The sequence below is a fragment of the Ovis aries genome, chromosome 4 (assembly GCF_016772045.2).
Source record: "Ovis aries strain OAR_USU_Benz2616 breed Rambouillet chromosome 4, ARS-UI_Ramb_v3.0, whole genome shotgun sequence".
Taxonomy (NCBI): Eukaryota; Metazoa; Chordata; class Mammalia; order Artiodactyla; family Bovidae; genus Ovis; species Ovis aries.
This window is the reverse complement of record NC_056057.1, coordinates 32,956,222-32,981,094: the sequence shown is the minus strand read 5'-3', so window position 1 is coordinate 32,981,094 and position 24,873 is coordinate 32,956,222. Positions and strand designations below refer to the sequence as shown.

Genomic DNA, 24,873 nt, shown 5'->3' with positions numbered 1-24,873 from the left:
CTACCACAGGTTAGTCCCATTGCCTTAATTCATGCTAAGGTGCCAGCGGTTTACCTACCACTGGTTTTGCACCATCAGGGCAAATGTCAAAATGGTAAAAGAGGCAAATAACATCTTAGCGAGATAGTTTTGACTTCTTGGACCTCTTTGAAAATGTCTCCAGGACCCCCAGGAGTCCACATGTTGTATATTGGGAATTGCTGCTCTACAGGGGCGTATGATGTTTGAAATTATTAGGATTAGGTATTCGTGTCAATATGTATTTACATCATAACACAACAGATGGCAAGAGAAAGTGAGGGTTTTATGCAGCTCCATGACATGTTAGCCTCAATAGGGAATTTTACCCAAGTCAGTCTATGAAAAGCAAGTGTGAAAGAGAAAAAAAAAAAAAGATGGAAAAAAATACCAGAAACTAAATATGAAAGAGAAGTCTAGGTGTATACAAGATAATTAAATAGTTAGGGAGCACTTAAGTGTGCATGAGCAAAATGAAGTGAGTGTGGACATTTGGGCAACCACAGTTCAGCTTTAAGTTCCTCAAACCAAAGTGAACCCTACATGGTGACTCCAAGTCTTGCCTGAGAAAATGAACAGCCTTTGGTTATTCAGTATAACCTTTGGTTATTCCTAAAATGTTAAAGGGACCTAACTGTTAGAATGAAAGAGCAACGTCACAGTTTGTTTCGGCAGTTGAGATGTTTTGAGGCTGGAAGCTTGTGGTGGCTCTTACTTGTAAGGGAGGCCAAGTGAAGAGTCGAGCCTCTGACACATTTCAGCCAGCTTTCCATGCCCTATATAAGTTAGTTAATTTTAGAAAATAACTACTTTTGTTCATATCTCCAGAGAGGTAGTTTTCTTCTTTTAGGCAATGATTTTTTTTTTTTTTCCTTTTCAAGAATTAAATACAACAAGGACCTTTCACGGTATTAATATTTCACAAGTCTTTCCATTTCTTATATTTTTATTGGCTTGAGAAACCTTGGTAGCTTTCTATCAGGTTCTCTTTTTCAAATGGCTTTGTGTTAGAGATCTTGACATTTTTTAAGTGACCCATTCAACAAAATTTTTTATGTTTCTTACCTGCCAGGTACTGCTTTAGATCCTTGGGAGACAGAAGTGAACAGAAGATAGTAACTTGCTCTCATGAAGTTTAGCCTCTAGGACTGCATTGCCCACTAAGGCAGCCACTGGCCACATGTGACTGTCAAACAGTCAAAATGTGGTCTGTCCAAATTGAGATTGTGTGCGTGTAAAGTAGACACTGGATTTTGAAGACTTGGTTCAAAAAGAGAATATAAGATGTCTCATGGATAACTTATTAGTTTTACCTATTTTCTTTTTACTTGAGTGTGGTATTGGAGAATTTAATATTATTGCATAGTATTATTGCATCTGTGGCTTGTTTTATGTTCTTGGACAGCACTGCTTTAGATGAGAGGGACAAATATACAATGTGAGGCGTATTAAAGGCTACAGAGGGAAAAATAAGGCTGGGTAAGGAGGGATGAGGACAGTTGGCAAGGGTTTGGGTTTAGTGTTTTCATGTTGGATGATTAGGGGAAGCCTCCTCTTGTGGTACCTCATGAGCAAAGATTTATAGGGAGTAAGGGGGTGAGAGGAGCAGGCCGGTGCCCCAGGGAAAAGTGACACAAGCAGAGGGGATGCTGAGCCCAGGAGTCCCAGCACCTGCGCGTATTTGCTGCCTTTCTAGTCACCCGGGAGTCATCATCGAGGCTGAGTCAGCGCAGGAAGGGGGAACTCTGTAGGAGATGGAGTGCCTGCTGGCGGGGCGGGATGGGATGAGGAGAACCTGTGGGAGGGTCTACAGAATGGACAGTTTGGATGTTGTTCAGTGGCTAAGTCCTGTCTGACCTTTAAAAGGGGATTCTGCTGGAACTTCTCTGGCTGCCTGGTGGTTAAGATTCTCTGCTTCCAATGCAGGGGGTGTGGGTTCGATCCTTGGTTGGGGAACTAAGACCCCATATGCCACGGGATATGGCCCAAAAAAGGGGGGAGCTCTGCTGAGGTTACACTATGGTGGGTGAAGGCTGATGAGGAAGGCCAGTTAGGAGAAAATGGGCTGCTGTCCATGGGGTCCCAAAGAGTCCGAAACGATTGAGCACCCAGAATTGAAAAGGCCGCAGTGGTGGTGGTGGTGTGTGGTTAGAATATTATGTTTTGAACATGGAGGGACTGGGTGCAGGGAATGAGTGAAGAATCAAGGATACCTTGACTCAAGCAACTGGAAGGATGATGTTTCCACTAATGGTGATGAGCTAGACTATGAGAGCACCATGACGAGGGGAGAGGGAGGTCAGTTCAGCTTGGCCAGGTTTGAGGTGCCTGTTAGGATGTGGAGAGAGAACAGTGAGCAACAGTGAGTATATGGAGGAGGAGGCAGTGTGAATGGGGGGGGTCTGAGAGGATGGAGAGGAAGTGAAGGGGAACAGGGAAGGCGCTGAAGGAACAGCTCGTGAGCTGCGAGGAGAGACTTGAAAGAAGCACCTGGAGGTGGTTAGGAGCATGTTTAAGAAGAGTTGCAAGCTGTGACGAGTGATGTGGAGCAGAGTGACGCTGGAGGTGGCAACATTGCCCTCACGGGTATCCCGACAGGTGCTGTGGTGACGGAGCAGTAAGGCTCTGGAGCCCTCAGTGGTGGGGATGTAAGAACGGGTAGACGGAGAGGATATTGACAGTGAGCGTGGATAAGTTTTCACGGGATTTGCTGTGAAGACAGCAGAGAAATGGGTTGGTACTTGGAGGGGTTGTAGTTTAAAGGAGGGCTTTAAAAGTTGCCTATTCCAATTTGTAGGAAAGTTGCAAAAACAGCACGCATTATACATGTACCTTCCATCCAGTTTCCCCAAATATTGGTTTTGACTACTCCAGTTTTCCTGGGTCATTTGAGAGTAAGTTGCAGAATTAACCATTTATGTCTAAGTACTCGGTGTATATTTTCTAAAAACAACGACATTCTATTAAATGACTGTAGTGAAATTATTTTTAAAAAAATTAACGTTGAGACAATGGTATTTACTCTACAGATGTTATTCACATTTGACTTATTGTCCACAAATGGTCTTTTTGGATCCTGGATCCGATCCAAGATTACAGACTTCATTTAGGTGGGTGTTTCTTTTTTTTTCCCCCCCAAACAGGGGCAGTTCCTTAGTCTTTTGTCTTTCATGGACTTCATATTTTTGATCAGTGTAGGCTGGTTGTGGTGTAGAATATCCCTCAGTGGGGGTTGGTCTGATATCTCCCTGTGGTTACAATCTGGTTATGTTCTTACAGCGATGATGTGGTCAGTGTATCTCACCAGGAGGTTTGAGATGCTGATTTGGTTTGGTACTCCTGGAGATGTTGACAATTGGCTAAGCTGTGTCTGCCAGACTTCTCCAGTGTAAAGTTACTACTTTCTCCTTTGTATGAAGACTCTTGTGAGGGAATATTTTGAGACAATATAAAGATTCTGTTCTCATCGTGCTTTCATTGATTTTAGATTTCATTGATGATTCTTACCTGAAACTACTATTAACTGTAGTGGCTGCCAAATGGTGACTCTCCACTTATGTTATTTCTTACATTAGTTAGAATTTTACTTTAAAGAAGAACTTTCTCTGCTCCATTATTTTGTTTTATTTAATTTTTAACTTGAAACATTTATTTCTCGTTGGAGGATAATTGCTTTACGGTGTTGTGTTGGTTTCTGCTGTGCAGCGGCGTGAATCAGCTATAAGAATATGTGTATCCCCTCAGTCTTGAGCCTCCCTCCCGTGCCCACCCCCGCCCCCCGCTGTCGCATAGCACTGAGCTGAACTCCCTGTCTTGCACAGCAGCTTCCCACTTCCTGTCTGTTTTACATGTGGTAGTGTGTGTATGTCAGTGCTCTCTCAATTCATCCCACCCTTTCCTTACTCCGTTTGTTTTGTTCTTTATATTAGTATGGATTCATTATTATTTTACAGAGTTTAGCATGTTGCTGTTCTGTTGCTCTGTGACAGTGAGGGCCTTTAAGGTGAGAGGTATTATAGCATGGTGGTGTGTGCTGAAGACCTGATTCATCACACATGGAAAAATGGTTGTGGTGATCTAATGTCCACAACACCAAATGAAATCTGTGTGTGCTTGTACTTCATTTTAGCAGCTTTGTACTTGAAAACAGACTTCAGCTGCCTAAATGCTGTGAATCTAATATATTTGAATCTCTTCTGGGGCTGTCTTATAACTAGTGAAAGTCAGGTCATTCTTCATATATATGACACATGAAGTTTAAATTCAGATAATTTAAACTATGTCCCTGAAGATGTAATAATCACCTAGTATGTGCATCACTTATAATATGTTAATCATATGTAGGTTATTTTTTCCATACCATCTTAACTTTGTTTTCGCTCATGACCATGTATTTTTCCCAGTTGATTGCATTTTGATGTACTAATTCTATGCTGCTGCTAAGTCACTTCAGTCGTGTCTGACTCTGTGCGACCCCATTGATGGCAGCCCACCAGACTCTTGTCCCTGGGATTCTCCAGGCGAGAACACTGGAGGGGGTTGCCATTTCCTTCTCCAATGTATGAAAGTGAAAAGTGAAAATGAAGTCGCTCAGTTGTGTCCAACTCTTAGCGACCCCATGGACTGCAGCCCACCAGGCTCCTCCGTCCATGGGATTCTCCAGGCAAGAGTACTGGAGTGGGGTGCCATAGCCTTCTCTGACTAATTCTGTATAGTAGGTATGAAATTGGAAGAGTATTGCCATCTAATTCTTCGGTGTTCCTTTTTAATCTTACTACTGTTGGTAAGCTGTGTGCACACTAAAATGAAATCTTAAACTTTTTTTGGAGATAATATATTGGATATAGAATACCCACCAGAATAAAGCAAAACTAGTTTTTTTGGTGTGGTAATTTAAAAAGTTGGAAGATTTAAAAAAAACATAGTAAAGTTTAAACTGTAAAAATGGCTAAAATGATTGCAGTAATGTTTTTTCTCCTTCCCCGAATGGATCCACTGTGTAGTTTCTTGTGGCTTTATTGTTGGGGACCAGACTTGTATGCATATACAAGCATCTTTGATTGTTTACTTTTTATAAAAGTAGTTTAGTTCTGCCCCTTACCATTTTGATGTTTTAAAGAGCACTTTCAAGGTTCTTTAGAAACTGGGAGAGGGTAAATTTGTGATAATACAGTGTATGTTTGTTCAATATATTAAAATGGTGGAGTCTTCGGGTAAGAATAAAGTATACTTACCCGTATATGGGCTGATAATACATTAAAGCTTGTTTAAATGTGTTTGTTATTAATAGAATGTTAGCAGTATGTTAGGTTTCATTATTAGTACTTGGTATAGATTATTCTAATTTTCTGAGAACTCCAGCACGTGGTTTACCTCTTATCATCAGTTACAGAATGAAGAAATGTGTTGCACAAGGTTAAACCAAAAATTTAAAAAAGAACGAAAAAATCCCCAAACCTCTGCAAAACCTCAAAGTAGTCCTTTTAAAATAGTATTTACATAATGTTAGATTAACTGGAACTCATTGAGTGCTCTAAATTTAATTGATTTTTCCCTCAACGTTTTGTTTATGAAAATTTCTTCAAAACTTTAATTTTACTTTTAGTCTTTTAAGTTTTTGTTTTTATTAATATTTTTTAATGGTGTTCTTGAGTTGGCTTTTTCGGTTCCCAAACTGCTATTTAAAATTAGGGTTTTTTACAGAGAAATCTTTAAAATACTCTGGAAAATACTGAAACCGATTTCTTAGTTAAAAGGTAATAGGTTAGAATTTTTAATAAAGAAATTATTTTTAGTTTTTTAACTTCAGTATAAACATTTTAAAGTGAAGTTACGTTAATGAATTTTTAACAAGTGAGATGAAATAAAGATGTGTTTTAATTCCACATAGAAGTGAAGGATGTTTAGTGCCCATCAGTCTGGCCGATTCTGAATTTATAGGTTTTAATAGGTTTAAATAAAATTAAATAAAACCTAATAATAGGTTTTAAATAATAAAATACTTGTTATTCAGCATCTCATAATAGAATTATAGCTGATATTACTACATAATACAATATATCTAAGATTAGTTGTCTTGAATTTTAAGTGATTCACTAAGTTTATTTTAAAACGTTACTGTTTATACTGTCTAAATATGTAGGTCTGACACATCTCAGTTTTGCTCGTTTTAGATTTTTGTATTAGTAGTATTAGTGTTTAACTTTTTCATAACAAGTGTTAAATTTTATGATAGTGTAATTTAAAAGTTAGAATTTCACCAAACTGCTTCTGAATGGTTTGGTCAAACATAAAATTCCAGTTAGCTAGTTTCATGGTAATTTTTAATTTGGTTTAAATACTGCCACCCTAAATCTCTATATTTATGAGAGGACTAAATGAATATTTTAGTAACATCAGAATACCTTCAAACGAATATTTAACTTTTTGATTAAATTTGAAACACTAAAACCTTTTAGAATCCGTAATTGGTTTAATCAAATCTCAGTTTGTGTATTTATATTTCTTGTTATTCTAGTAGTGAAGAAAACACAAAAAATGCTAAGAATTGAAATTTTTGAAAATAAAGTTTTTAAAAAATACATAGTTCTGACTTCGCAAAACTGAAAAATTTCCAAGATGCCTTTAATTCACAGCCAGTTGATAATAACTTTTCTTCAAGAGATGGCCTTTTAAAAGGTCTGTGGTGAATTTGCAGTTTTATTTAAGAGGAAGATTAACATTTTATAGTACTCAGTTAAGAAAGCAGCTTTTTAAGAATGACATGTACATTACCATTTTTAGCTCTTGTCGTGATTGGCAGTAACGTTAAATGCATTGCTGGACTGAGTTTTTTAGATGGTCTGCTTAGGTAATTTGCAGTTTTTGGAAGAGCTGTTAAGATTCTGAAAGTGTTTATATAGAATCTACAGAATTTTAATGTGTGTTTTGTTACAGATAAGTCAGATCTGGTTCTGGTTGGATATCTTGATGCTATTTGTTTGATCTCATAACTGTTAAGAGTGAATTTACAGTCTCTTGGAAAGATAGACCAAGTTGTGTATATATATTTTTCATGTTGGTTTTTCTGCTTGTATGAGAATGAAGATAGAATTTTGTAGCTAGTTTTTAAAAACTTACCCACTATATATTTAGCGTCTAACCCCAGTCCCCAAATACTTAAAGTTATAAAGTGAAAGTGAAGTCGCTCAGTTGTGTCTGACTATTTGCGTCCCGTGGACTGTAGCCCACCAAGCCTCTCCGTCCATGGACTTCTCTAGGCAAGAATACTGGAATGGGTTGCCATCTAGGAGTAAATAACGATTTTAATGATGTCCAACAGATAAATGTATAGGGAAGGTATTTAGGATTCTCAGTATTTGTGTTTTTTTTTTTTTTCCACTTCGTCACTTGGTTTTGTGTGATCTCAGTTCTCTGACCAGGGATTGAACCTGCGCCTTTGGCAATGAGAGTTCCTGGAGGAACTCCTGGAGGGAATGTAAATGATATATTTAAGATGTGTTCTGGTTTTCATCATCAGTGAAATGTGCTAAATGTAGGTGTATGTGTATAATGTAGAACCTCTTAGGAAAAAAAAGTTAAAATTTTGACCTAGGTCTTTGCCCAGTCCTTCTAAAGCCTGTGTAAAAATAAAAATGACCCGGTATGTGAGCAAATGGTGGTGAGAGAGGTGTATCAGAGTCCTCGTGTGCTGCCCCCTGGTGGATGACCTGTCTGGCTCGCATAGGTTTTTGCACTTGTTTCTACAAGTCAGTCTTCAGGCAATTAAAGTGCTTGGCTGTTTTACATGTTCTTAAGTGTTTTGAAAATGCATAAGCTTTTATTTCAACATTTTTACAAGGTGTTAAAGTCTAAAGTCCAGCCCACTAAAATTTAATGTCCTGTACAGATTGTTAATGACAGATTTAGTTTATGGTGGTTTTACTAATAGTAAAGCTTTCAAAAGGGTTACAACATTGTGGGAGTGGGGGGGAGAAAGGGCCATTTAAAACTTGCGGTGTCTGTGTTATGGAGGAAGTCTGAGAGCAGGTGGATGACTTCCAGGTACACTTGAGGGTAATTAGTGAGTGCTCTGCAAAGGGGAGAGCCTTTTACAGCTTTGGTGCTTGGTGTCCTCTCCTTCTGGCTTATGCTAAAGTTCTGGGCCAGTCATCTCTATAACAAAGATGACCAGAAGTTTCTTCCTTTGAGAGATTTGTGTCCTCTGTGGGCTTGGAGATGTTAGTCATAGATAGTGTGCTTTTGTGTATTATCACAGAGAAAGGTTATCTGCAAAGTCTAATTGACTATCTAGGTTATTTGCAAAGCCTCAAGAAGAGTTGAGTTGCCTTCAATGAGGAATGTCAGAGAGACTTGGATTAAACTTGTCCACCTTGTTTTCTTGATACATGACAAGCTTTTCTCTATAAAATAGACAACAAGGTCCTACTGTATAGCACAGGGAATGATATTTAATATCTTACAACAATCTATAATGAAAAAAGAATATGAAAAATAATACATATGTATAACTGAATCATTTTGCTGTATACCAGAAATGAACACAACATTGTAAATCAACTATATTTTGATTAAAAAAGCTCCAAATCAGAAAAAAATTCAATTACATAAAACAGAATTTTCAACAGATTCTCTTGCAAGGAATAACAATGATTATTTTATTTGCTTGATTATACAAAATGTATTAAAATTGGAAATATAAACTATGTGCATTGTGTAACTCTACTTGGAAACAAGGCATCTAAACTTCATTGTTCAGACTCTCAGGTGTACTGAGATTATTGTAGTTACTAGTTAATGAGAAGATATAACTTGATAATGACCAACTGCAACTTTCTCACTTAAAAAAAAAAAAAAGAAAAAACACCAATCCAAGGATTTGTCTTGGGTAAGGAACACATCCAGGTAGGAATAATATGAAATAAAATGTTAATATAGGGATATCCCTATGTTCAAAATACAGATCTTTGGAAACTTTAGTCCTCTTGAAACACCTTCTTATAGGTATAGTTCACTTAGTGATGGTGACTTTTATGTGGAAGATAAGTATTCTATATAAAATATTGTTAGATCCTGAAATTACCTTGATAAATGGAAATAAAGTGGTTCAGTGGTAAAGAATCTGCCTGCCAGTGCAGGAGATGCGGGTTCCATCCTGGGTCAGGCAGATCCCATGGAGAAGGAAATGGCAGCTCACTCCAGTATTCTTGCCTGGGAAATCCCATGGACTACAGTGGGCTGGTGGGCAACAGTCCATGGGGTTGCAAAGAGTTGGACATGATTTGGGGACTAAACAACAACAATCAAGTGTACTAAGTTTTAGATCAGCTCGCCTAATTGAAAGATGTGAACTATATATATATATATATATGTGTGTGTATATATATACACACATATATATATATAAAGTTTAAACTTCTCTAGTCGCCTCAGGTAGAAGTAAAAAGTAGCAGGTGAAATTACTGTTTTATACTGTCTAACCTAAAACTTAAATTTAATGTGGGATGATTATAAAAATTGTTGAGTAATTTTATACTCCTGTTTTTGTACATCTTTAAAATCTACTAAATGTGTTAAACTCATAGAACAATTCAGTTTGGACTGGGTGTGGCCAATGAGAATTCACTGGACAGAGTAGCTTTAAGATACACAGCTTGTAAAATCACTTGTTAAAAATATGAGTCTTGCTGGAAAAAAATGTAAGGGTATTTATAAAATTAGTTTAACTGTGGAAAAATGTGGGAATGATTAATTTTCAGTGTGACTCAAAGTAGAGATTTCATATCTTAGTACTTCATTCTCTTGTGACCACCCTAATTTTCAAGGAATATATGTGTAATTTGCTATGTTGTGTTACACTTAAAATTTTTTAAATTTAATTTTGAATAGATAATGCATTTATAGTACATGGTGTAAAATATTTTAAAAGACATTAAAAGAAAGTTCTTAATTATTCCTATACCTCAAGCGCCCAGTTTTCATCCCAGTCTCTGCCATGCGTCCACTGTTGGTAGTTTCTTTATTCATAGTCAAACAAAAACCAACATACTTTTTTTTTCCTTCCTCCTTTTTTACTCAGCGATGGAGTTTTTTCCCCCTGCAACTTGCTTTCTTCCTCATATATTTAAAAACATATCTTGGATTTGTTTCTCTATCAAGATAAAACTAGCTCTTTTTGTAACAGCTGATTGATTTAGTGAGTCCTCTATTGATACACATCTAGGTTGTTTCTGATATTTTTCTATGCATATAAATCTGCATCGAAGCATTGTGTGTCTGTGTGTGTGTATGAGCATGTGTGTTTACATATTGAAATTTCTGTTAAGGGGGAAGAGTTTTTCTCGGCTGATGCAGGTGCCCTGGTTCAAATAAGGAATCTCAGGCAGCTAATGTTACACTTTTGAAAGAGCTACCCTTTGGAGTCATACAGGCAAAGAATCTTTTCTTTAAATAGACACTGCCCCTGATGTTCAGCTGCGTGTGTTTCTCTGGTTGGTTGAAATACTCATTGTGACTTTTCTGGTGAAAGACTTCTCAGTGTGAAGACCAGAGAAATCTTCTGGTTATTCAGGAACTAAGGATCCGTTTGTGTTCTGTTAATTCAACTATTATTTTTCAAAGTGATCTGAAATCTTGCTTTGCACATATCCTAATAAAGTTCAAGAACTTTATGGGACATGTAATCTCCTACAAGGAAAAGAGATGGCAGTGCATATTTGCAGACATTAGTAATGGGAATGGCACGCAGAAGAACACCCAGCCTTTCTTGGATTCTTCCAAGTTTCCAGCCATACACTTAGGGCTGTCAGACTGTTCCCTATAGATGAAGATGGCAGTGTGCACCTTTAAAAGAGAAATACCGCTGTTTCCGTGAAGGGGACATGGATGTTACTCTCATGATCTGGAAGCTGGGAAATGACAAAATGAGTCACCTTAGATTCTCACTTAGAACTGTAATGTTTAAAGAGACTTGTTCCTTTACTTGAGTAATTGCCGGTTATGTGCTGTAGTCGGCTAAGTGCTGTAGTATACAGCAGTGAATAAGCTAGAAATGACTTGGCCTTCATGGGACTTGCCCTGTTAAACAGACCTTACGGGTGTGTGGGTGCTCAGTGGCCCCCAAACTTAAGTGTGTGTGAAACCGCACTTCCCTGCCCCATCCCCAGAGGTTCTGATTTAGGAGGTCTGTAGTGGGGCCCTGACACTTTCATTTTAAGTAAGCCTTCCTGGTGATGGTAATGTGGATGTTCTTTAGACCACACTTGGAATGACATCTCCTTAGTTTTTAATTTTATTGAAGTATACTTAATTTATATTGTATTAATTTCAGCTGTGTAGCAAAGTGATTCAGTTATGTATACATTCTTTTTCAATGGTTTATGACAGGATATTGACTATAATTCCCTATGCTATACAACAGGACCTTGTGTTTATTCATCCTATATATAAAAGTTTGCATCTGCTAATTCCAGCCTCCCGAACCTTCCCTCCTCCACCCCCCACCCCCCCGCTTAGTAACCACAAGTCTGTTCTTTATATCTGTGTGTCTGTTTCTGTCTTGTAGATATGTTCATTTGTGCCATATTTTAGACTTCACGTGTAAGTGATATCATATGGTATTTGCCTTTCTCTGACTGACTTTGGCTGAGTGTGATAAAATCTCTAGGCCCACCCTGTTGCTGCAGATGGCCTTATTCCATTTGTTAATGGCTGAGTAGTGGTCCATTGTGCTTATACAGGACATCTTTATCCACTCAGCTATCAGTGGACCTTTAGGCTGTTTCCAGAGCGACATCTCTTTACTGGTACAGTTGAGGGAATAGTTTGTTTTCTTTTCCTTTCCTCCATCCAGAATTAAATTCACCAGGCTCTGGGCGTTCCCTTTAAGTGTTGCAGCAAATATGCTTTTCTTTACAGGACGTGTGACTTCTTAACTGTCAGTGCAATCGATGGGATTCAGTCTTATATAGAGATTCTTAACCTGAGGTCTACTCAGTTTACTCCTAACTCTCAACCTTGCTCCCTCCTTCCCAGTTTTACTGACCCTTCTTGAACAGTGTCCTGAAATGTCTCATATCTTCTGTGAGACTCAAAAATCTTTGGGGGACAGAGAAAACTGATATTAGAGAGCTAGTTAGAACTGTTGGAATCTGTAACTGCTTTCTCTTGATTAATCTTATGGATAGGAAATCATCTTATTTTTCCCTTATCAGTTAGTGACATTTATTTTATAAAACACAAAAGCAAAAAGAAGTTGAAAACTGCCCATGATTCTACCAGCCAGAGCTCATCATAGTCAGTATTTTGGTGTTACACTTCTTTATTTCTGTTTGTTCATGTGTCTGTGCACATTTTTTCTGTTTCTGCTTGGGGACATTTGTTCATTTATTGTGGTAAAACATTTAAAAATGAGATCATATCCCATGTTTAATAATATGCTATTTTCCAGTGAACAATGTTATGAACATATGTCCTGATTAAATATTACACTTTTGTAATGTCCCTGAGATTTTGTTATATATTGTAATTTGTTTAGCTAACTCCTTTTCGTCCAACAGTTTTATTGAGCTATGGTTTATACAGTCAAGAGCATCTTCTTTATTTTTATTATTTTATTATCTAAGTGCATCTTTTTAAAATTAGAGCATAATTAATTTATAGTATTGTTTGTTTCAGGTGTACAGCAAAGTGATTCAGTTATGCATATGTGGATCTATTCTTTTCCAGGATAGATTATTATGGAAGATAACCTATACGGGAAAAGTGGCCTGTGCTATACGATAGGTCCTTGTTGTTTACCTATTTTATATATATAGTGTGTTTATGTTAATCCCAAACTCCCAATTTATCCCCTGCCATCTCCAAGTGCATGTTTTTAAAACTGTGCAAAGCAGTGAGTTTTGACAACTGTATACACCTGTGAAAGTACAACCACTGTCGAGATGTGGAACACTTCTATCCCTGAACATGTATATATATTTTTTAGGGGGTAGGATGCTTTTTTCCCTTTGAGCTTAGCCCTTTTGCCTGGACATCTGGGCTCTTCGCAGTTTTCCTCATTTACAAACTTATAGCTAAGTTTCTGAGCCTGTTACAGCTTTGCCTAGAGGGAGAATGAAAGGGGAGAAAGCTTGGGAGGCTGTGCTGCTTGTCCGAGGACTTGATGAGACTGCCGGCTCACCCAAGAGGCAAGGTTATGGCGATTGGTGCTTGTCACCAGCAGTGTGAAATGAGTCATTTCCCCTGGAATTAATCTATGGAGTATTCTGCTTAAAAAAATTGAGGTCGGCCTTTTAAGGAGCTCATTCTTAACTGTATAACATAAGAAAAGATAGATTTAATTATTAATACATTATTGAATGTTGGAATTAGTACAGGTAATTGTATTGAATTTGGCCAGGTTGAACAAGTGCCTCTTTGGGCGTAGCTTGTGTTGGTTGGATGCAGGTAAGAATGAAAATCTGCAGCGGGTAAAGAGTGTCTCCAGGTGACAGGTTGAAGAGGCCATGCCATACTCCTCTGAGTCCACAGCCTTGGTTTTTTATTTGAAAGTGACCCGTGCACACGTTGGAGAAGGAAATGGCACCCCACTCCAGTATCTTTGCCTGGAAAATCCCATGGACGGAGGAGACTGGTGGGTTGCAGTCTATGGTGTTGCAAAGAGTTGGGCATGACTGCAGCTAACACGGTGTACACATGGACCATGTGTCCCGGCTCTTTTTTTTTTAGTTAGCTGCACCTAGTCTTAGTTGCAACATGCAGAATCTTTAGCTGCTGTATGTGAACCCTTAGTTGCGGCATGTGGGATCTAGTTCCCTGACGGGGGATTGAACCCATACCCCCTGCATTGGGAACTCAGGAGTCTTAGCCATTGGACCACCAGGCTAAGACTGTGCCAGCTCTTTGTGTAAGAAATCAAGGCAAAGAGGAATATGTCACAAGTTTAGTTAGATTTGGTTTTCTTTTCCCGACTTCAGCTGGTGTTAGCTGTGTTACATCATGATTCAAGTCTCAGCCTCTTTATCTGTGATGTGGGAAATTGGTGATTCTCTTGATTTGTTTAAGAGATGGTAGAAAGAAAGAGCACGGATGGCCTTTGGGAGGAATAAGGAAAATGAACATGTAGGACTTACAGCTCATTTGGATGGAAGATTGCAAGTCTGATACACTTGTGTGTCTTGCATTAGGACTTAGCATGAAATGACTAACTTTAAGTGCCTAGGTGCCAGTGTATACAATCTTCATAGCATATCTTGAGGCAGCTGAATTAGCTGAGTTTCTGGCTTAGTTGGAAACGATGGTTTCCATACTTTTCTTGATGTTCACACATGTCCATTTAATGTCGGTATCGACTCTAAGTGTGTGAGTTGACTGTATGGTTTAAAGCTGTGGGGCAAAGTGAGCATTTTGTTTAAGGCTGGCATATCTTTGCTCTTTGGGTTTGACATGCAACCTTGTACTTTTTCTGAAGTTTTTCTTGATAATAGTTATTGATTGGATTATGAGTGGAATCAGTAAGATGGAATATAGTCAGGAGGATGGACTGTGGAGCCGTAATTCCTGGAGCTGGATTCTGACTGTGCCACTCCTTAATGTGTGTGTTTGGACAAGATGGTGGTGTCGCTAAGTCATGTTTGACTCTTTGTGACCCATGGACTGCAACCGGGCTTCCCTGTCTTTCGCTGTCTCCTGGAGTTTGCTCAGATTCATTCATGTCCATTGAGTCAGTGATGCCATCCAACCATCTCATCTTCTGTTGCCCCCTTGTTCTCCTGCCCTCAGTCTTTTCCAGCATCAGGGTTTTTTCCAACCAGTTGGTTTTTCACATCAGGTGGCCAAACTATTGGAGCTTCAGCTTCATCATCAGTTCTTCCAGTGAATATTCAGGGTTGATTTCCTTGAGGATGGACTGGTTTGATCTTGCTGTCCAAAGGACTCCCAAGAGTCTTCTGTAGCACCACAGTTCGAAAGCATCAATTCTTCAGTGCTCAGCCTTCTTTATGGTCCAACTCTCACATCTGTACATGACTGCGGGAAAAACCATTGTTTGGCTATACAGACCTTTGTCAGCAAAGTGGTGTCTCTCCTTTTTAATATGCTGTCTAGATTTGCCATAGCTTTCTTTCCAAGGAGCAAATGTCTTTTCATTTCATGGCTGCAGTTACCATCTGCAGTGATTCTGGAGCCCAAGAAAATAAAATCTGTCACCGCTTCCACTTTTTCCCCTTCTGTTTGCCATGAAGTGATAGGACTGGATGCCATGATCTTAGTTTTTTGAACACTGAGTTTTAAGCCAGTTTTTTTACTCTTTTTTTCACCCTCATCAGGAAGCTCTTTAGTTCTCTTCACTTTCTGCCGTTAGAGTGATGTCATCTACATATCTGAGATTGTTGCTATTTCTCCTGGGGATCTTGATTCCAGCTTGGAATTCATCCAGCCTGGCATTTCACATGATGTACTCTGCATATAAGTTAAATAAGCAGGGTGACAATATACAGCCTTACTGTACTCCCTTCCCAGTTTTGAGCCAGTCAGTTGTTTCGTGTAATATTCTTACTGCTGTGTGTGTTAGTCACTCACTCGTATGTTTGCAACCTCATGGACTGTAGCCTGCCAGGCTTCTCTGTCCGTGGAATTCTCCAGGCAAAAATACTGGAGTGGGCTGCCATTCCCTTTTCCAGGGGATCTTCCTGACCCAAGGATCAAACCCACATCTCCTGCATTGCGGGTGAATTCTTTACTCTCTGAGTCACTAGGGAAGCCCTTGGACAGGTAAAGTTGTGCTTTTATCTTAGAATCTATAAAATGCTGAGTTGTGAGGTTAGGTAACAGACGTTGTCTTAAGCAGTTGGGGCTTCTGTATAGACTGGATGGCTAACAGATGCTTATTTTTCACAGTTCTAAAAACAGGGAAGTCCAAGGTCAAGGTGCAGGTGGGTTCTTGAGTTCTTGCTGAGGGCCCCCTTCTTGGTTTGTAGACCAATGCCTTCTTGCTGTGGGGTCACATAGCCTTTCCTCAGAGTGTGCAGTGAAGACAGCCCTGGTCTCTCTTAGAAAAACTAGTCCCATTGCGGGGGCTCCATGCTCCTGTCCTCAGTAAGCCTAAATAATCCTCAAAGGCCCGTCTCCTAACACCATTGCATAGGGAGGGGGGTTGCAACATACAAATTTGGGGTGGGAAACATGAACATTCAGTCCATAGTGGACATAAAGCATTTTCTCACTTACATTCTTATTTATACCTGGTGTCAGGCTTTAATGTGAGGGGGGGAAAGTAGAGGTCAAAGACTTTTGGCAAAAACCTAGTAATCAAAATTTAAGTCGAAAATAACCAGCTGGACTTTCCTGCTGGTCCAGTGGCTAAGACTTCTTGCTCCCAAGGTGGCCCGGGTTTGATCCCTGGTCAGGAAACTAGATCTCGAATGCTGCAGCTAAAAGATTCTGCATGTTGCATCTAAGACCTGGAGCAGCCATTTAAATAAATAAATATATTTTTAAAATAAACAAAATAACAATTGGCCCTCCATGTCTGTGAGTTTTTGCATCCATGGATTCAACTCACTGCGGATGAAAAAGAATTGGGAAAAAAATTCCAGGAAGTTCCAAAGACGAAAACTTGAATTTGCTTTGTGTGGGCAACTATCTGCCTTTTATTTATATTGTATTTACATCTGTTTACATAGCATTTACTTTGCATTAGATATTATAAGTAATCTAGAGATGATTTAAAATATTTGGGATACTATCCATTTTATATAAGGGGCTTGAACATCTGTAGATTTTGGTATCTGGCCAGCAGGGCAGCCAAGGGGTACTGGAACCAGTCCCTTTGAATATGGTGGAAGGAAGACTGTAATCAGCATGGACATGTGGTTTATTTCTCTTTCAAAAAAAATGTATATTGTCTAGTTCTGGCCTAGAAGCAATGTCCAGCCCAATATCAGTGAGCATTCTAGTGACCAGGTTGTGTTTCAGTATATTATTTCTGACTAAAAGGAACCAGTGTTTGTAGACAGAACTGGTTGAAGATGGTGGCAGGAAGTGTACAAATTGGAACCTGGGTAATCATAACAAAGCAGACAGGCTCTCAGAGATTGCTGGAGAGCTGCATCATTTCAGAAGGTGCAGGATCTGTGTGCAGAAGCTTCTGCTGACAGCCAGAGATGGGGGATTCAGTGCAGTGAGGTGATAAACACAAAATACCCAGGCATGCATAATGTTGTGTGTGTGTGCTAAGTCGCTTCTGTCGTGTCTTGACTCTATGCGACCCTATGCACTGTATAGCCTGTCAGGCTCCTCTCTCCATGGGATTCTCCAGGTAAGAATACTGGAGTGGGTTGCCAGTGCCCTTCTCCAGGGGATCTACCCTACTCAGGAATCAAACCTGCATCTCTTTCGTCTAACCTGCATTGGCAGGCCGGTAGAAAATAAGCATTTAGCCCTCTTTGGACAATACCAGGGGACCAATTCATTATTCCGAAAAGTTTGAAATAACAATGTCTTTGAACTGCAGAAAGAGGACACTGAGATGAGGGTTTGCATGAAGCTGGTTTATTTTGGAGATGGTTTCAAGAAGCAAGAGTGGGAGAGTGGAAAGAGTAAAACGGAGGTTTGGGAAAAGCCAACAAAGGGCACTTTACTGAGGAAACAGGGCCTTTGAGACACGAACAGATATGCCTCCCAGGTGGAAAACAAGGGCGTTTACCTGCTGGCTACCACATTCTCCTCTGTAATCTCCAGATTATCTTCAGGGTTTCATCTCTCCTCTTCCTCTGGACTATCCTTGAACTCTGCTGAGGCTTGGGTGAAAAACCTGAGGAAAAACAGATGCCTAAGGGGTGCTTAGGGATGGAAGAAGACAGGAAAACTTCCCTGTGCCCAGGGCTGTCCCACAGTGGTGGATGAAACCAGAGATGAGCTAGGGGATGTGATAAGGGGCACAAAACCGTCTGCTGCAGAAAGGAGAGAATCCAGTGTTTATCCTGCCTTCACTCTATTCATTGTGGTTCAGAGTCTCCAGATACGTGATAAAGGAAAGTTGTTCTTCATGGAAAAACTCCAGCTAAATTTAAAAAGTATGGAAGGCATGACAGAATGAGGAAATCCATTTTCAACCTTGAGTGAAACATTGTATTTAGGGACTGATCATTAGTGACTGCAGCATCTTGGGAAGACAGCCAGAGATAATGTGTCTCTTCATGGAAGTACACAACCTCTCCCTGACCCACAAAAATCTTCAGATCCAACTACCACTTTTATAGGGCCAGCCTAACATTCAACACCACCATGGGCACCACCTGGATTCCCTGGACTGCTGGCTGCTGGTGGAGGCCAGCGGGGAGAGAAGGAGGGAGAGAGAGATGGGGAAGGGAGAGGGAGAGGTGGAGGGGGAGATGGAGGGAGGGAAGGGGTAGAGAGGAGGGGAGGGGAGGAGGAGGTGCAGGGAGGGGTGGAGGGGAGGGGGAGATGATGGGGAGGGGACATGGAGGGAGGGAGGGAAGGAGGAGGGAGGAGGAGGGGAGAGGGAAAAGGAGGGAGGGAGAAGGCGATGGCACCCCACTCCAGTACTCTTGCCTGGAGAATCCCATGGATGGAGGAGCCTGGAAGGCTGCAGTCCATGAGGTCGCTAGGAGTCAGACATGACTGAGTGACTTCACTTTCACTTTTCCCTTTCATGCATTGGAGAAGGAAATGGCAACCCACTCCAGTTTTATTGCCTGGAGAATCCCAGGGATGGGGGAGCCTGGTGGGCTGCTGTCCGTGGGGTCGCACAGAGTTGGACACGACTTAAGTGACTTAGCAGCAGCAGCAGCAGCAGCAGCAGCATGGGGGGGGACTGTAAGTAGCAAAATCCAGGCAGTAAGAAACCAGAGGAGAATGGCAGGTTTGTGTTTTTTTTTGTTTCCTGACTGAGTGCAGCAGTCTGTGCATGGGACGGTTTGAAGGAGTTCTGAAGGAGTTCGCTGTTGTCTTCCTTAGCTCCACCATAGTTTGGCCCCAGGTCAAACAACAGGGGGTTTCCCTTGTGGCTTAGCTGGTAGAGAATCCCCCTGCAATGCAGGAGACGTGGGTTCTATCCCTGGGTTGGGAAGATCCCCTGGAGAAGGGAAAGGCTACCTACTCCAGTATTCTGGCCTGGAGAATTCCATTGACTATATGGGGTTGCAAAGAGGCTTTCTTATCTCTCCTTGCTATTCTACTTGTTATTTGTCTACGTAAAGAGTAACCTAAAGACAAACTTAGAGTTACTAAAAATACTATTTTAAAAGACATGAGAATGGCAAAAAATATGGGGGTGTTGGTTACATTCTGGAAGGTAGGTAGGCATTGGGAAAGAGCATGGTAGTTTCAATTGTCTTGTTCTGATTATTTGGGTGGGTGGATTCATATATGTCTATGTTTTGTATGAACAGTTTAAAGATGTTATGCATCTGTGTTTATCAAATTCAACATAGCAAATGATTATTAATATTTAAAATGACTCAGAATGCAATGAATAAAACCCAGAATGAGTTACTCATGTAAGATTTATGACCTTGACCTTCAAATAAATAGCAAGAAAATGGAGTGAAGGGATTTTCTTGTGTCAAACCTTAAGAGACATCTGCTCTACACATGTGGGCATATTGTTGGTATCTTGATACGAGCAGATCAACTGTAAAAAGATAGCAATTCAATTCAGTTCAGTTTAGTCGCTCAGTCGTGTCCGACTCTGAGACCCTGACCCCATGAATCACAGCACGCCAGGCCTCCCTGTCCATCACCAACTCCTGGAGTTCACTCAAACTCACGTCCATCGAGTCCGTGATGGCATCCAGCCATCTCATCCTCTGTCGTCCCCTTCTCCTCCTGCCCCCAATCCCTCCCAGCATCAGAGTCTTTTTCCAGTGAGTCAACTCTTCGCATGAGGTGGCCAAAGTATTGGAGTTTCAGCTTTAGCATCATTCCTTCCCAAGAAATCCCAGGGCTGATCTCCTTCAGAATGGGCTGGTTGGATCTCCTTGCAGTCCAAGGAACTCTCAAGAGTCTTCTCCAACACCACAGTTCAAATGCATCAGTTCTTCGGTGCTCAGCCTTCTTCACAGTCCAACTCTCACATCCATACATGACTACTGGAAAAACCATAGCCTTGAGTAGACTGACCTTAGTTGGCAAAGTAATGTCTCTGCTTTTGAATATGCTATCTAGGTTGGTCATAACTTTTCAATTGGAAATAGAGTGGGTATTCTGTACCTAAACAGCATATTAAAAAACAGAGACATCACTTTGCCAAGAAAGGTCTATATAGAAACCTCTGGTTTTTCCAGTCATCATATAAAATGTGAGATGAAGTGTGTACAGTTGGTCCATCAAAAAGCCTGGGCGCTGAAATATTGATGCTTGTGAATTGTAGTGCTGGAGAAGACTCTTCAGTCTCGTGGATTTCAAGATCAAACCCGTCAATCCTAAAGGAAATCAACCCTGAATAGGAAGGACTAATGCCGAAGCTCCAATGCTTTGGCCAAAGACTCTGAGGCCGAAAAAGATTGAGGGCAGGAGGCTAAGGGGGTGACAGAGGATGAGGTGGTTAGATAGCAACACCTACTCAGTGGACATGAGTTTGAGCAAACTCAGTGGAAGACTGAGGAGCCTGGTGTGCTACAGTCCATGAGGTTGGTAAGAGCCAGACACAGCTTAGTGACTGAACACCAAAAATGTTCTGTTCTTAAGGAATTTTTGTTAATCATTTTAAGAAACTATAATGGTGATAGTTATTTTTAAAGCAAAAAGGTCCTTTAGTAGGTTTTTCCAGATGTACTGTAGCATGACAGGTCGTGTATGTGGGATTTGTTAGTATACATGTGAGTAGAAATAAACAAGATTTAGGTAGGTAGTCATACTTGATAAACTGATACAGGCATATGGAGGTTGATATGATTTTTCTAGTTTGATGTCAATATGAAAATTTGTATAAAATCAATTTAAATCTGTTCAATTTATTACTAAAAATTTTGAAGATGCCCTTAGAAGTCTACATGAGTTCTATGGCTCTTTATCCTGTACTTAAACCAGCTTTTAATAAATAGTTTCTATAAAATCCAGTACTATTTCAAGCATAATAAGCATTTTAAAAGGTTAAATGGAAGAATCCCCTGGTGATCCAGTGGTTAAGACTCTATGTTTCCAGTGTAGGGAGTGTGAATTTGATCCTGATCAAGAAACTAGGATCCCACAGTTTGAGTGCGTGGCAGGCCAAAAAAGAAAAAAAAAGGTTAAATGAGAATTTTTCCCAGTTGGCAGAAAAGCCTTAAATTCTATATGATTAATTTATAAATAGATTGTGTGGAAGTTTTCTTGAAAATAGCGCAGGTGGTTAACTTCTCTTTCTCCTGTTTCTGGGGCTGTTGATCTTCCCGCTGTAATTTTCTGTATTCCCACTGTCTTCCCACTGTCATCCCACCATGATTTTATTACATCAGCTGTAATAAAACCATTGGGAATGTTAGTAGTTTCTGCATGGTGGATCTGTGAGTCTTGTGTTTTCGTCCCCCTCTCTGTATTATAACAAATGTTAATTTAACTATCAACTGAGTGCTTCTCAGCTGCCAGTGTTCCAGGCTCCGAATGCGATAGTGAACGAGACAGCCTAAGAGTCTCTGCCCCTATGGGGTGTGATCCTTGTAATGAAACTTGGGTGTGTTTTAGGAGGAGGTGAAATGCCAGCGTATTTTGCTGGTAGTTAAAATTAAACTCTAATGATTTGGTAATCACAGAGGAGAAACAAATACCAGTATCTGTTTTCTTGACTCTTAGGTATTTAGAATCTAATTTAAATATAACCCAATTCTAAAAGTTCAGATGGGAGATGGGAGCTGGGAAAACAAAGTGGGAAAACACAGTTCTAGATGTCGAAACACTATGCTGTGTTCAACTTGAGACCCGTGGACTGCGGGCCACCAGCCTCCTCTGTCCATGGGATTCTCTAAGCAGTAATACTGGAGTGGGTTGCCATGCCCTTCTCCAGGGGATCTTCCTGACCCTGGGATCGAACATGGGTCTCCTATATCTCCTGCATTGCAGGCGGATTCTTTATCTCTGAGCCACCAGGGAAGCCCGTCAAAATACTAACTTTATGAAAATAATCCTGGTGTTTGTCTAAACTTTAGAGAATCAGATAATGGAAATGGTCAGTCAGTTAAGGGAAATAATTATTCTGGTGTAACTTCTAATAGTAGGTGACAGATATACATTTTGAAGAATATGTGGGGGAAACATGGCTAATGGATTACTTCTAATGTACAAAAAATGGTGTCCTATTTAAATTCTTGGGAGCCCTATGAAGTAGGTATTTGTTCTTGTAATAAAGAAGAATTACCTGCTTGGTGACCTTAACTCTCTGTGTACACTTTTGTGTGTGCATTGGGGAAATTTCTTTTTTTCTTTTTTTTGGGGAAATTTCTTTAGTAATATATATACCCATATATATTCACCCAGAAACAGAGTCCAATAGAGTTGAATACTGGGTTTCTTAACATTGTGCTCTTATTTCTTAATGTGTCAGTTGCTTAAGACAGATTAGTACTTGCAAATGTGTAGTAAATAATTCTGACTTCTTAGTTACCCAGGGTAAACATTTACACAATGTGAGTAACTTTTCTGCTTGCTAAAGCAGTACATGGAAGAGTGAAATCTTTGTTTTAGGGATACTTTTATTAGGGTGTATTTTTTTAAGGTTTTTATAGAAGAATATAAAACTTATACAAAGGCAGAAATACAGTATGCTTCTAGCAGCTTTAACAGTTATTAGCACATGGTTTATCTTTTAAACAAATTCCAGGATAGGATGTGTAAAATCTAAGACTACACGGTGTTTGAAAATATTTTCTTAAATTCACATTCTCTCACTATCTCTGATACTTTGCCCTTGGTGATCATGCTTTAACTGTCTAATAAAAATAATGTAAGAATGATTTTTCCTTCATCCTCTATTTTATGATTACAAACAGGACATACCTGAGTTTGGCTAATTTACATGCTAATTTAGAGTTCCCTAAAGGCAGGCCACAGTCCATGGGGTCGCTAGGACTCAGCTTGGCGACTGAACGACAACAGCGAGGGGCAGGCAGTCTGTGGCATTCATTTAGGTTTTGTGGTGAGTGGGAAATAACTAGGCTATCAATGCAGTCTGCACTGAGGTACCTAGAAGTGGATCATTGGGCCTGGAAAGGGGAATTAGCTGTAGAGCTAGAGGCTAATTATTCCACCTGAGATGTCATGCCCAGTTGCTAGTCTCTTTTTAAAAAAGAGCTGGTTGACTTTAAATGCCTTTCCCTTGTAAAAGGGTGATTGGTGTGTGGTGTCCAGCGTACAGTCTCACATAATTCGTATTGCTTCCTTCTTTCCATCCTTCCTCTCTTACTTGGATAGTTTTGAGGAGGGGGTAGAAGAGGAGGAGATATATGATAGTTTTTATTATTTTACAAAGTATATATTGTGTTTTATATACATAGTATATATATATAGGAATATATATAGGCATTGAAACTCAGGTGGGGGATTTTTAATGATTTTTTTGTACCCTGGATTCCTTTGGCAGCCTGAAATGTGTGGACCTCTTGGAATATTTTTAAATGCATAAAATAAAGCACATAGGATTATAAAGGAAATTATTTTGAAATACAGTTAGAAAATGTTAAAGCTAATAATAACATGTGTTTCTTAACATACGTAAGTAACAAGTTCTAGCAACACAGCTAACTATCACAGTAGTGAATATACAAGATCTGCAACACCTTAATGTAAAATGAAAATGCCTGACTTATTTTAATGTCAAGAGTACAAGCCATGTAATTCTACTGTGGTTTAATGCCAACATTCACTATTGAAGGTGGCTAAATTTCACTTAGGGGATAGTGAAAATAAATGTGACCCTGACCCCTCTGCACCCCACTGTTCCCGACCACCTTCGTTGAATTCTGTCCAGGAATCCTTTGGCTGTGATCTCAGATTAAGAACATCTGGACGAAGGCTTTGATTGTGTTCTGGGATGCTTACTTTGAGGCTAAAGGGTTTGAATTTAGCATATTGTCATTAGATGAAATGTGTTCAAACATTGTATCTGCCAGTTTTAGTGGCTTTTAGAGTAAGCCACGACAATCCAATGATGCTAGGTTTCCAGTGGTCTCAGCGTTCATCTTGTGATTAACTTGGTCTCCGTTCTCTTTCCTGGGCTGTGTTTTCTTAGTATATATTGGTATGTAGTTAATAAATATATCTTAGGTAGTTTCAAAACATCCATGTTGACTATAAATATCTTTTGCTTTTATGTTTTTTTTTTGTTTTCTTTTAAAAAACATTTTAATTCTTCTGCAGGATTCGGAAACTTCAGATACGAAATATCCCGCCTCATTTACAGTGGGAGGTAAGAACTTCTATGTTTAAAACTAAGATTTTAGTATCTAAGCCTGTTCATAGTTTTTCCGAAGATTTTCCTCCTCTTTTCACCTCTTGGATGTGCTTGAACACAATCCTTCTCTATTATGGTCTTTGTCTTGCATTGGGCTTTTCTTTGTAAGAGTATATTACTTCTTTGAAAACAGTCTGCTCTTTGAGATACTTTAAGAAATTGAAATAGGTTCTGGTGTAACTGGGCAAACTTCGTCATTCAGTCACATCCCTCAGAATCTTGTTTGAGATCTTTTTATGAGTTTTGCTAATTGTATTTAAATATGAAGTTCACTGGCAATCTTTTTTTAAAAGATAAATCCTGCTATTTATGCTTTATTTTAAAATGTTACTGTGCTTTCTTTTGCTCAGATGGTGGCACTGTGGTAACTGTATATAAACCCAAATCTTTTAGCACAGTTGAATAGCCTG

The 24,873-nt window shown here is 39.6% G+C and overlaps 1 protein-coding gene across 7 annotated transcripts in view; it reads left to right on the top strand.

Annotated features, from left to right (window-relative positions):
• Window positions 1-24,873, top strand: part of IGF2BP3 (insulin like growth factor 2 mRNA binding protein 3) — a 151,635-nt gene that overhangs the window by 16,512 nt on the left and 110,250 nt on the right. For all 7 annotated transcript variants that reach the window (XM_012176514.5, XM_060414968.1, XM_004007792.6 and 4 more), the window contains one exon: window positions 24,370-24,418. In XM_012176514.5, the coding sequence (XP_012031904.1) occupies window positions 24,370-24,418 (49 nt within the window). The remainder of the gene's footprint in view (window positions 1-24,369; window positions 24,419-24,873) is intronic.